The 11,728-nt window shown below is 66.2% G+C and overlaps 1 protein-coding gene across 3 annotated transcripts; it reads right to left on the reverse strand.

Annotated features, from left to right (window-relative positions):
- Window positions 1–600: 600 nt before the first annotated feature.
- SYVN1 (synoviolin 1) lies at window positions 601–11,202 on the reverse strand. 3 transcript variants are annotated; one of them, XM_062600804.1, is made up of 16 exons: window positions 11,084–11,202; window positions 8,910–9,094; window positions 8,128–8,220; window positions 7,828–7,980; window positions 7,627–7,675; window positions 6,708–6,811; window positions 6,468–6,594; window positions 6,130–6,229; window positions 5,937–6,002; window positions 5,353–5,469; window positions 4,939–5,099; window positions 4,601–4,738; window positions 4,387–4,503; window positions 4,049–4,235; window positions 3,609–3,766; window positions 601–3,124 (listed from the first exon to the last, which is right to left on the reverse strand). In XM_062600804.1, exons 2-16 carry the CDS (start codon window positions 9,039–9,041, stop codon window positions 2,970–2,972), a joined length of 1,857 nt encoding a protein of 618 aa, XP_062456788.1. In that variant the 5' UTR covers window positions 9,042–9,094; window positions 11,084–11,202; the 3' UTR covers window positions 601–2,969. The 3 variants fall into 3 exon arrangements, 2 of the variants coding, with proteins under 2 accessions (XP_062456788.1, XP_062456789.1); XM_062600805.1 differs by lacking the exon at window positions 11,084–11,202 and adding an exon at window positions 9,196–10,068; XR_009961338.1 differs by lacking the exon at window positions 601–3,124 and having other exon boundaries at window positions 3,684–3,766; window positions 3,872–4,235; window positions 11,084–11,199.
- Window positions 11,203–11,728: the final 526 nt, after the last annotated feature.

An 11,728-nucleotide genomic window follows, 5' to 3' on the forward strand; every position in this document is an offset into this window, starting at 1 on the left:
TCCTCGCCGCGGCTCGGTGGTCGAAAGGCGCCAGGAGCATAGAGACAGGCTCGGGGACGGGAAACCAGAGCGGTCAGGAGGCTCCTTAGGAACCATAGAGTCACACGGGGGGGAGCCGCTACCAGCAAAGCCTCTTCGCCAACCATAGAGCACTGGAGGAAAAGGAGACTAGAGCGGTCAAGCGGCTCCCTGACAACCACAGAGACAAGCGGGGAGAACGGCTACCACGGGGCAACCATAGAGATGAGCGAGCAGCGGGGAGACAACAGCCGCCATCTGGCTTTTTTTCAGGCACCATAGAGACGCTGGGGAAAGAGGCACCAGAGCGGCCACAGCGCCTTGACAACCATAGATGCTTTGGGAGGGGTGGGAAGGGGCCAGGAGAGGCACTTTGCGCCTTAAAAAACCATAGAGACGCTTGGGGAAGAGAGACCAGAGGCACCAAGGGGCTCCTCAGCCCCCCCCCCCCCCCCCCCGTGACACCTGGGCCAAGGGAAGAGCCTGGAGGACCAAGGCCTGGAGGACAACAGAGGCCGGGGACAGGCCCGTGCGGGGTCGCTACCCCCCCCCCAACCCGCGCACAAAAGCCGAGCGCCAAGCTTTAATGCAATCTTTATTTCGCTGTATATACAATTAAGCTATTAAAAATTTGTACATTATTTACAAATTAAATAATTACCCAACCCCTCCAACGTGAACTCTGCCGCGCGCAAAGAAAACGGGGGAGAAGGGAAGGAGAGAAATGTAAAGGAAGCGGCGGAGGCAGGGCCGGGCCAGACTCGTCCTTAGCGAGTTGCTTCTTCGCTTTCCTCCCTCCCCTGCCCCCGGATTAAATCAACTCCTAAAGGAAGGAAAAGCCCAAGGAAGCCGGGGACGCGCCCCCGCGGCCTCCGTTTCTCCCAAAGCCCAACGTCAAACGGAACCATCTGAACGTTCTCCTGCTTTTCCACTCAAAAAGATTTAAAAACAAACAAACAAAAAAAAAAAAACCAAAATCAAAACCCAGCCCCAGGCGGGGCGCTCCGCGGCAGGCGCTCGGATCGACTCCGCCCCGAGCCCGGGAAGCGGGAGACCCCGGGCGCCTCCTCGACGCTCGAGTTCCCCAGAAACCACCGCTTTTGTTATTGCCGAGTTGCTCAGAACACGCTATTTTTCGGTAACGAGCTCCTCCCCCCCCCCCCCCCCCACCACCACCACCCCCCCAAAATTAACCCGGAGAAGAGGACGCCGCTCCGGGAGACCTGGCGAGAACGGTAGGAAAAGGATGGCGAAAAGGTGCCGGCGAAACGCTCTCCGTTCCCCTCCTCCCCGGCCCGGCGCTTCGCCGCGCCCTGGAGCCTCCGGCACGGTTACGGACGCGGGGGGGGGGGGGCAAAGCCAAATTATCCCGCTTCGGGCTCGCCGCCCGGGAATCCGGGAAAGGGCAGGGGGAAGAGGTCCCCCGAGCTTCCCGCGCTGTCTCCGACTGTTTTCCCTGAGATATTTTGCTATTAGAAGCCGCTTCGGTTAAAAGAGAGGCACTGAAGAGTGATAACGTCCCTGGAAGGGAAGGGGGAAGGCGGCGCGGAGGGTCCGAGGGTCCCCGGGGCGGGGGGGTCGCGCGGAGGCCGGCGCTCCGTGCCGGCGCTCCGTCCCGCTACGCCGCCGCGGCTCCGGGCCGCTCCCCGGCCCTGCCTCGGGCGGGAATTAGGCAGTCGGGGAGCCGAGAGTTAACAGGAAAAGAGACTCAAAGCCGCCTCGCGGCGCCGTCAGCCGCGGGACGTCCGAACGGCTCCCCGAGGCCGGCAGGGAGGCGGCGCGAGCCCGGCTGCTCCCTCGGGAATCGCGCAGAGGGATAAAGGGAGAGGATCAAACCCGAGAATCGGAGAGTTTATTAAAATCTCCGTGCGGGACGCCGAAGCCTCTCCCCGCCTCGGGACGCGCCGGAGCGGCTCCCCGGCGCGGCTCCCCGCAGCCGAGGCCGTTCCTAGGAGAGATCCGCTAATACTGTCGATCGGCAAGAGAGCGTCCGCCCGGAACGAGCCCTTCCGGAAAAGGGAGGGCGTTAAAGCGAGCAACACGGAGCGGAGGCGAAGGAAAACCCCCCGCCGGAGCTCGCCAGGCCGGAGCCGAAGCGGCTTTTCGCCTCCCGCCTTCCCGAAACGCTGCTAAAACGAAGCGGGAAGAGAGCGAACGGGAACGAGCCCCGAGCGGGAACCGGAGCCGCCGGCGCCTTACGGGGACGTCGCGGCCGAGGGCGGAGAAGCTCCGGCCGCGTTTCTGCTCCCGGAGACGTGGGGATTCGTCCTCAGCCCGTCCCAAAGCGCTCGGAGAAGAACTCGGGTGAAAACCGGGAGCTTCCGAGCAATTTTCAAGCCTCTCCCTCGCTTTTATCGACTCCTCCGGCCTCCGAACCGGCCGCCCGGCGCGGAGGCAGCTCTTCGGAACGTCTTCCCGGCTGCCGTCGCGGAGGGCAGAGCCCGGGGACTCCACAGAGGTAGAGAGAAAACGGGATCCAAGCGGGAAAAGAACGGGCGGGAAAGAAGCTGCCGCCCGCCGGAGAGGAAAAGGCGGCCGCGGATGACGGACGCGTCCTCCGACGAGGAGCTGGCGGCTCCGGAAGAGGAGCCGGCGGGCGGTGGACGAGGCCAGAGTCGCAGACAGGAAGGCGGGAACGGGTTTGCTTCCAGGCTGTGGTTTTCTTGGGGTTTTCAGTCGGAAACGGGGCAGAAAAAGGCAGGAAAAAGGGAAAAAAAAAAAAGAAGAGGCTGAATCCGGCTCCTCGGCCTTCGAGACGAGTCCGCTTCTCCGCACGCGAGGGCCCCTAACGCGGAGGGACAACGGGACCGGCTCCGCCGCTGTCCCCGCGCCTTCGTCTTCGGCGAGGGGGAAGAGGGAGGAAGAAGAGCAGCAAGGAGAGGAAAAAAAAAAAATAGAAACATCAAAGCCCCAAAAAACCGGTCACGGAGACGAGCCGCGGAGGAAGGGCGTCAGTGCGAAGAGGAAGGGGGCGATTCCAGTTTCTGGAGCCGGCGTCTCCGGAGCTCGGCGGCGTCGGGCTCCCCGAGCAGAGACGATTCTTCTCCTTCTTCCTCCGGGCCGGCGAGAGGCGCGAAGCCCTCGGCGCCCGCCAGCCCGGCCGCATCTGAGGGGACGAAGCGGAACCGCGCGCGTTTGAGAGGGGAAATCGCTTTGAATTTATACAAAAGCGGCTGCGCAAGGAGATAAACGTCCCGAAAGCGGGATAAGGCACCTCCAGCTTGGGAAAAAAAAAAAAGGAATCGTGCCTCCAGCGTGCCCTTAATAAATAAATCCCTGCCTAAAGGCTCAGATGTCTTAAAACGGGGTCCAGTCTCAGCGCCGGGGGACTGTCAGAGCCTCAGGGAGGCCGATTCTCCCTCCCTTTTCCTGCCTAAACCTCCGTGGGGGGCTCGCGTGCCTCGCTGGGTGTTCCCTCCCCCCCCACCCCCAATTTCTCCTCCCTACCCGCTCAAAAAAGCCGCAGAGCGGCTCGAATCAACCCGTCCCGTCCCACTCCCGAAGGACAACCGGGCTTTCGGACGCCGGCTTTCCGGAGCGGTTGGATGCCGCAAGTTTCGGGGACAAACCGTCGCCCGGCGCTCACGCACCGTTGGAAGCCGTCGAGTCGGGCTCTGGGGCGGCGGCGGCAGCAGGCGCCGAGGCGGCGTCCGGCGCGCGGAGCGGGGCCGGCTCCGCGGCCGGGGCGTCCCGGCTCGAGGAGGAGGAGGCGGCGGCGGGGGGTTGGGGCGGAGCGGGGCGAGGAGACCTGGGTGAAAAATAAAAGGAAACGTCATCAAAAAAGAAAAAAAAAAAAAACAGGAAGGAAATTAAAAACACCCCAAAATCAGGCGGCTCCTAACGCTTTACCGACCGCGTCCACCCTGCGGGACTCCTGCCGGCCCCAGATCTCTCCCCCATCCCGCCTCCCGGCGGCGGGAACCCCACGGATTCCTCCCAGCCCGTCCCGGGAAGGGGGAAAGAGTTCGATCCCCGCGCAGAACATCGCCACGGCCGCGGGGTCGGGCCCGGGCGGCGCCGGCGGCGTTACCCGATGGTCGCCAGGACCGTCAGGTACTGGTTGATCTGCAGCATGGCGGCGTCCAGGAGCGTGTGGATGTTCTGCAGACACTGCAGCCTGGCTTCCAGGTTCTGCCGGTCGTGGCCCTCCATGGCCCGCAGCTCCTCCTCCGTGAGCCCCGCGAAGCCGGCCGGCGGCACCGGCATGGGAGGAAAACCTGGGAGAAGGGAAAACAACCCCAAGCGGGTGAGGGATCACGGGAGCCCCGCGGACATCGGCCTCCGGGGAGGAGGCAGCGGCGGCTTTTCCTCCCCGCGCCGGGATTAAGCGCCCCGAAACGCGGGGCGAGTTCCTCTTCCTCCGCTTACCGAACAGCGGCGGCCACGGCATTCCCATCCAGGGCGGCGGGAAGGGAAGCCCGGGCACCGTTCCCGCCGGAGCGGCTTCCGACGTCGCCGCGGCGTCCCCGGCCCTCGCGGCGCCGGCTGCGGGGAGAGGAGAGACGTGAGGGTGGAGGGAGACCGGGAACGTTTCCCTGGGGAACGGCATCCGGGCAGGGAGAGGGGAAAGCCGGCGGCTCACCTGAAGCCGCGCTCGAGGCGGCTCCGGCGTTTTCGGCGCCGTTGGCCGGCTGCACCCCGGGGACCGGAGGGAAGGGACCAACCGGCGGCCAGAAGGGAAACATCCCCGGAGGAAAAGGGGGTAGGATTCCTTGGGGAACTGCCGAGGGAGAAAAGAGAGTTAGAACTACGGGTTTCCTTAAAACGTCCTTCCGGAGCAGAGCTCGGGCATCCCAGATTGGCGGAGCAGGTCTCTCTGCTCGGGTCACCCCCAAAATCGCTAGCGTTTCACCAAAATTCCCCCCTCGGCGGAGCCCGGAGCTCCGGGGCGGGGAAACCGAGCCGCGTTTCGGCACTCACAGTTGGGCGGCTGGGGAACCTGCGGGGTCTGCGGCGGCGGCTGCTGGGCCGGTTCGGGCTGCTCGGGCGGCGCCGGCGGCTGCGCCGGGAGGGAAGCGCGTAGCACGTCCATGCGGCAGGTGGGACACGTCTGCTGGCGCTGGAACCACGACCGCAGGCAGCTGCCGGGGGGGGGGATACGGAAACCGCCGTCGGGAATTAATCCCGCGGCCGCTCTTCGTTGGTAACCCGGAGGAAAAAGAAAAATCTTCCCTCCCCTCCGCGACCCCGCGTTAAATCCCCCTCCGCACGGCCGGGAAGGAACCATCCGCCCCCCCTCTCCCCCCTTCAAACCGCCCTCCGACTCCGGAGAATCCCGGGAACCCCCTCCGGAAAAGCCCCGCCGGCGAGGAACGGCCTTCGGCCTCCTCCTACCTGGTGTGGAAAATGTGGTTGCAGGGCAAACGCTTGGCGCCCGTCACCATCTCCTCGCGGCAGATGATGCAGACGTTGTCCACGGCCTGCAGCTCCTCCGCGGTGGCGTCGGGGTAGCTGGAGGGGGAGACGGCGGAGCTTAGGGAGCGGCGTTACGCCGAAGGGAGCTTCGCCGGGCTCCGGAAACCTCCGGAAAAATCCCTTCCTGCCGGACCGCCGGGGAGGACGCGGGAAGGCCGGCGGGATCCTGGGTCCTCCCTGCCAGCCGTGGGTCCAGCTAACCCCTTCGCTCGCCCCGCTGTCGCCCACCACCTTATTTTTTTTGCCGAAATCAAGCCATTCGCAGCAGAGCCGCCGGCCGAACCTCCTCCCCGCAGCCGTCGCGGATCCTTCCGACCCGTCCCGGCTTTTCTGCTACCACCACCGCGGCTAAATTCGCCCCGGGGCGGCTCCCGAGCCGCAAGCAAAGCGCGGAGGAGAAGCCACGGCAGCCGAAACGAGCTCCGGGCCGGCTCCGCCGGAGACGCGAGGGACGGCAGGGGAAGAGCCGCCAGGGCAAAGCCGACGCTCTCCCGGACACTCACAGCGTGTTCATGTTGCGAATGGCCCGGCGCGACATGATAGCGTCCGTCACCGCTTTCTTAAACTGCCTGGAACGAGACGGGAGCCGCCGGGGTTGAGCGCGTTCCCGGGAAACGGTCCTCGTTCCCCCCCGCCTCCGGCGGGGCCGAAGCCGGGTCTCCGAAGCCGAGCTCGGGTCTCCGAGGCCGAGCTCACCTCATCGCCAGGTACATGGGGCGGATGGCGAAGAGCGGGAAGGTGTGAACTTTGATCATGATGGTCATGAAGGCCATGTAGAGCAGGACTTTGATGAAGCCTAGGGGCGGAAAAAAAGGGAAAAAAATGAAATAAATAAAGAAAAACGCTTCGGGTAGCCGTTCCCCCTCCCGCTCCGGCACGAGTCGAGCCCCATCCAAGGAGGCCGGAAGGCAGCTTGGAAAGGGGAGGATAAAAAGCGGCGCGGAAACGACTTTCCGAAGCCGTCGCCGAGCCGTCGGGAAGCGCCGAAGCCGTTCGGGGAGCGGGGAGAGGCCGGCAGGAGGGGGGCGACGCACCCGTGAAGAGCTCCGTGTAGAGCATGTAGACGGCTTTGCTGTCCCAGGGGTTCTCGTTCTGCAGGTCGACGGAGTGCAGCACGTACTTGATGAAGACGGTCAGCACCATGGTCAGGAGGATGGCGTACTGCGGGGCAGAGGCGGCGGGGTCGCGGCGGCCCGGCCTCCCGTTTCTTTCTTTTTTTAAAAAATTATTTTATTTTATTTTATTTTGCAGAGGGGGGAGGCTCCTCGCCCTACCTCGAAGCCGAACACGAGCTGGACCGAGGCTCCGCGCGTGAGGATGCTGTGGTAAGCGTGGCTGACGAAGAGGAAATCCAGAACGCCCAGGAGGAACATGAGCGCTGGGAAAGGGAAAGAAAAAGAAAATAAGAAAACGGGCGGAAAGGTCGCGAGACGGAGCACGAACCCGGCTGGGGGAAAACGGGACGCAGAGACCCCCCCCCCCGACTCCGAGCAAAAAAATAAAATAAAAGCTGCTCTGAACCATTCCCAGAACGCTTCCCACCACCCAAACAACAGGGTTTGGGAGGCCGATCCGTGAGGAACGCCAGCTGGGAGCGGTTTACCAACGGCTCCGCGGCCGACGTCCCGGCTCGCTCGGTCGCAACGGCCCCGTCCCCGGGACGGTTCGTTCCCTTCCGCTCCGAGCCGCGTTTCCGGCGTCTGAAATCTCCCCTTACGGCTAAATCCCTCCCACGCACGCACGCGATTCCTTCCGGGGATGTTTTGAACGCCTCTAAACTCCCTGCTCCGGAGGCGGGAATACGCTCGGCCGCGGCTCCGGCTATTTCCCCGCGGCTCCGAGGTGCCGTTTCTTTGCCTAGCTACAGCAAAGCTCGTTAAATCCCCTGCAACCCAACGCCGCTCAGCTCCCGGGAGCCGTCGCGCAGCTCCGAAAGCCTTGGCGAACCCGGGAAGAGGGGGAACTCTCCGGAGCGGCGAGGCCCCGGCAGCGTTTCGATAAGGTTATCGCGTCCGAGCAGCGCCACGCTCGGCTGCACACGGCTTTTCTCCCCCTCGTTGCCTCTTCCCCGGCCTTATGCAAATGGCCCCTGCCGAAATTATCTTTCCTGAGCAGGTGCCGCTGCCGCCGGCCGCGAGCGGCGGAGCGGCCGAGGAGGCGAAGCTCCCGCGCCGCGAGGCCGGAGGTACTCACAGACGATGCGGAAGTGGAAGAGCCAGGAGATGTTCGGGCTCCGCTCCATCTGCGGGGAAAGGCGGACGCGGAGCTGAGATCCCCCCGCTCCGCTCGCTCCCCGGCGCCGCAGCCCGCCGGCGGGGTGGGGGGTAGGAGGGGGGGGAGCTCGGCCCTCCCCACCGCGGGGCGAGCGCGTCTCCCGGCCGGCGAAGCGCTTACAAAGTCCACCCGGTCCTCGGCCAGCCAGTGGAAACACTTGAGGAAGAGGAGGAGGGTGAAGAGGGCCACGAAGCGGGGGCTGAAGTCGTCCCTGAAGACGGTGAAAGCCAGGCAGGTCTCGGTGACGGCGTACCACGACCGCTCGAGCAGGTGCTGCGGGGGCGAGCAGAGGCAGAGCGGGGCAGCTCGCCGGGCCGCCCGCCCGCCCGCCGAGCCGCGAGCCCGAGGGCGAATCCGAGGCCTCTCCAGCTTGGCAAAAGCTTTAAACCTCTCCGCCGCCGCCGCCTCCCTCGCGCTCACCTCCATTTCGGCCGCTCGCAGCTGCCCGAAAAACACCTTGCCCATAAATTTGCCCAGAAGAAAAACCAGCACGAAAGCCTGGATGTAGAGAACCTGCAGGGGAGGAGGGAAAGAAAATAATCAGAGAAAGGAAAAAGCGGAGCCGGCCCGTTCGCTGCCGGAAGAAAAGAAAAAAGCCGAGGGGAAAAAAAAAGCTGCGTTTGGGGCCCGGGGCGTAATTCGGAAGAGGCAGCTGGGTACCGGCTCCGGCGCCCGCGGCGCAGGCGCTCGCCCGCCGCTTCGCCCCCGAGGGTCGCCGTTTTTGGCAAACGCGGCGGAGCGGAAAGATTTGTTTCGGTCACCGGCCCGCGGGGAGGCGGAAAGCAGAAGTGAGGGCGAGCGAAAGCCTCCGGGCGACGCTTCGGGGCCCGGCGTGACTCATCCCGGCACCGCGAAGCAGCCCGGCGAGGCGGCTCCGAGGTTCGGTTCCCCGCGGCCGACGGAGGCACCGGCCTCGAAAAGCAGCCAGAGCCGTTAAAACTAATCACCCCCCCCCAAACAAAAAAAAAAAAGGGGGGAGGAGGTTCGAGGCTGTTGGAGAAAATTCCACCCTCCCGCCCCGGGGCCAAAGGCCGCGATGGAGCTCCTGGAGCTCCGGCACGGGCGGGAGGAGGTCGAGCCGCGGACGCTTCGGCCGCCCGATCCGAGCGGGAGAGGAGGCAGAAAGCGGGGACGGGGAGGGGGGAAAATAACCCCCCCCCCCTGCAGCAGGCGAAGGGGGAGCCGCTCGTGCCCGTACTCACGGCCATGCTGGGGCTGGATTTGGTGAGATAAACCACGGTGGGGTAGAACTGGTGCTTCAGATAGTAGGCGTGGGCCACGACGGCCGTCGTCAGCGCCAGGCTCGAGGCCATCATCACCGCCGTGCGGAACATCTCCGCCCCCGCCCCCGGCCCCGGCGAGCTGCGCGAGGAAGGCGGCGCGGCGGCTTTGAGCGCAAAACGCGAGGAGAAAGGGCAATAAATAAATAAATAAATAAATAAATAAAACAAGCCAAACAAACAAAACCACCCCCCAAACCGCCCTCACCTCCCCACTCAACGCAGCCCGGCGGAAAAGGCTTCCCAGCGACGCGGCGCAAGGTCGGGGCTCTGAAACGGCCGGCGTTAACGCGCCCGGCTCCGCCGCGGTCTCGGCCGGCTTTAATCCGGCAAATCCCCTCGGCCGAGCCTCGCGAAATCTCCCGATGCGCCTCGCCGAGCCGCCGGCTCCCGGGGCCGGAGAGCGGAGCGGGTCGGCGGCTGGCGGAGCCGAGGGAGGCTCCTCCGAACGCTCGGGCGGTTTTTATCCTGCTCCGTCGGGCAGGACGGAGCCGGACGGGAAAACGCCGCCCCGAAACCACCGGCGCTGTCCGACTACAGCTGCTTTTTCCCCCCCTTCCCTATTCGCAACCAGTTCCCGAGGGCTCCCAAAAAAAATCCTGTCGGAAGCCAGCGACGCGGAGCCGGGGGTCGAGGCGTCGCCACCCCGGACGCTCTTCCCCGTGTCTGTCGGGAAAGAGCTCCGACCGCGAGCGAAACCGCTCCGAGCCGTCGCCCGGCGCGCGACGGAAGGAGCTTTTCGCCCGCAGCTCGGCTCCCGTCGGAGCCTCCTTCTCCCAAAAGGATTTCGGCAAGGACGCCCGGCTATTAAATCCCGTTCGGCGCCGGCCCTGTCCTGAATACGGCAGCGGAGCAGAGCCGGAGGGAGGTCGAACGCCGGAGGCCGAGCGACGCCCGCGGCCGCTGCTTTCGGGGCGCAAAAGGGCTCCGAGCGCTCAGCTCGGCTTACGGCGTTCGAGGCCGAACGTCCCCGGACCGAGACCCGGAGCCGAGGCCGTTTCCGCCCCCCAAACCCTCGTCCCCTCCTTCGGGGGGGCTTCCCGCCGTCCCGGACGCCGGGCTGCCGGAGAGCCGCGATTCCGCGTTGCCGCCTCGTCGCTTGCTGGCCCCCCCCCCCACTTATCGCAGCGGCCCCCGCGGTTCCTGTCGCTTCTGCTGCCCCCCAAACACCCTCGATTGCCTCGGTTCCCCCTCTTGGACCTGTCAACCCCCCCCCTTCATGGTCCCTGTCCCCCCCCGGCAACCCCCAAGTCATGTTTCCTGTCCTCCTCAGTGCCCCCCGCATCTTTCCCCATGTCTGTCGACCCCCCCGAGCGCCCTCCATGTGCCCCCCGAGTCCACCGCCCCCGAGCACCCTCCACGTCCCTCCCCCACGTCCACTACCCCACTGAACACACTCCACGTCCACCACCCCCCCGAGCACCCTCCACGTCCCCCCCCAAGTCCCCCGCCACCCCCGAGCGCCCTCCACGTCCCTCCCCCACGTCCACCGCCCCCCCGAGCGCCCCCCACGTCCCTCCCCGCGTCCACCACTCACCCCCGAGCGCCCCCTCCTAACAGCTCCTATCCCCCAAGTGCCCCCCCCCGCTCCCCTCACACCCCTCCTCACATCTGCCCCCCCCCCGGCGCCCCTCACATCGCCCCTAACGCCCCCTGCCCACCTAAGGGCCCCCCAGGTTCTTCTCGACGCCCTCCACACCCCCCTACGTCACCTCCCCCCAGCTGCCCGCCCACCCCCTCTTGATGCTCTCCGCCTCCCTACGTGCCCCCCTCACGCCCGCTGCCCCCTCCAGTGCCTCCTCTCACGCTTTCTACCCCCTTCGCTGCCACCCAGCTCCCTTCTCCTGCTCCTCAGCCCCCCCCTCAAGCGCCCCCCCCAGGACATCGCCTGTTTCCCCCCCCCCCGACCCGTCTCTCCCTCACATCCTCCGACCCCCCCCAATAACGTCACTCACTTCCCCCCCACCTCTCCGCACGCCCGCGGCCCCTCGCACAAGCCCCAGCCCCTGTCAGGCTTCGGCTTCGGCTTCGGCTTCGGCTTCGGCTTCGGCTTCGGCTTCAGCCTCCTCCGCCCCCCCGCCCCGGGCCGCACTTACGCGGATCGGGCCCCGCCGCTGCGCCCACCACCTCAGGCCGCTCCCCCGCCCTCGCCGGAAGTCCCTCACTGCGTGACACCTCACTTCCGCCCGGGCTGTACCAGCTGCGCGGCGGGGGACGGGGCGGGGGAGGTCACTTCCCTCGCTCCTCCATCCCCGCCCTCCTGCCAACGGTTTCCCCGCAAGGCCGGACTCTCCCTCCGTTTCTCCGTCTGCTCCCCCTTCCCCGGGCCGCCGCGGCTCCGGGAACGCCCGCCTCCCTCCTCACACCCCCCCTCCGCCGCCCCGCAGATGGTACGGCCCGAGCCGCCGTGCCCCCCCCCCCCCCCCCACACACACCCCGACGGCCTCGGCCGCCGTCCCGCTCCCGGGGGGCGGGAGCGGCAAGGGTCCCGTGGCTCCCTCTCATTGGCCAGCCCGCGCGGCGCTCCTCCAATCAGAAAAAAAAAAAAAGAAACGCCCCACCTCCCCGGCGCGGCGCTGGCCAATGAGGTGGCGGGGCAGCTGTTGCTAGGGGAGGGGCGGCAGGGTGATGAGTTGGGTTCGGTCTCACGAACGGCTCCGGCTCGGACGCCGCCGCCGCCGCCGCCGCCGCCTGAGGGGCGAGTTCGCGGCTGCCCGCGGCCGCAGCGGATTTCTGCCCCT

This window comes from Rhea pennata (genome assembly GCF_028389875.1).
Source record: "Rhea pennata isolate bPtePen1 chromosome 35 unlocalized genomic scaffold, bPtePen1.pri SUPER_35_unloc_2, whole genome shotgun sequence".
Taxonomy (NCBI): domain Eukaryota; kingdom Metazoa; phylum Chordata; class Aves; order Rheiformes; family Rheidae; genus Rhea; species Rhea pennata.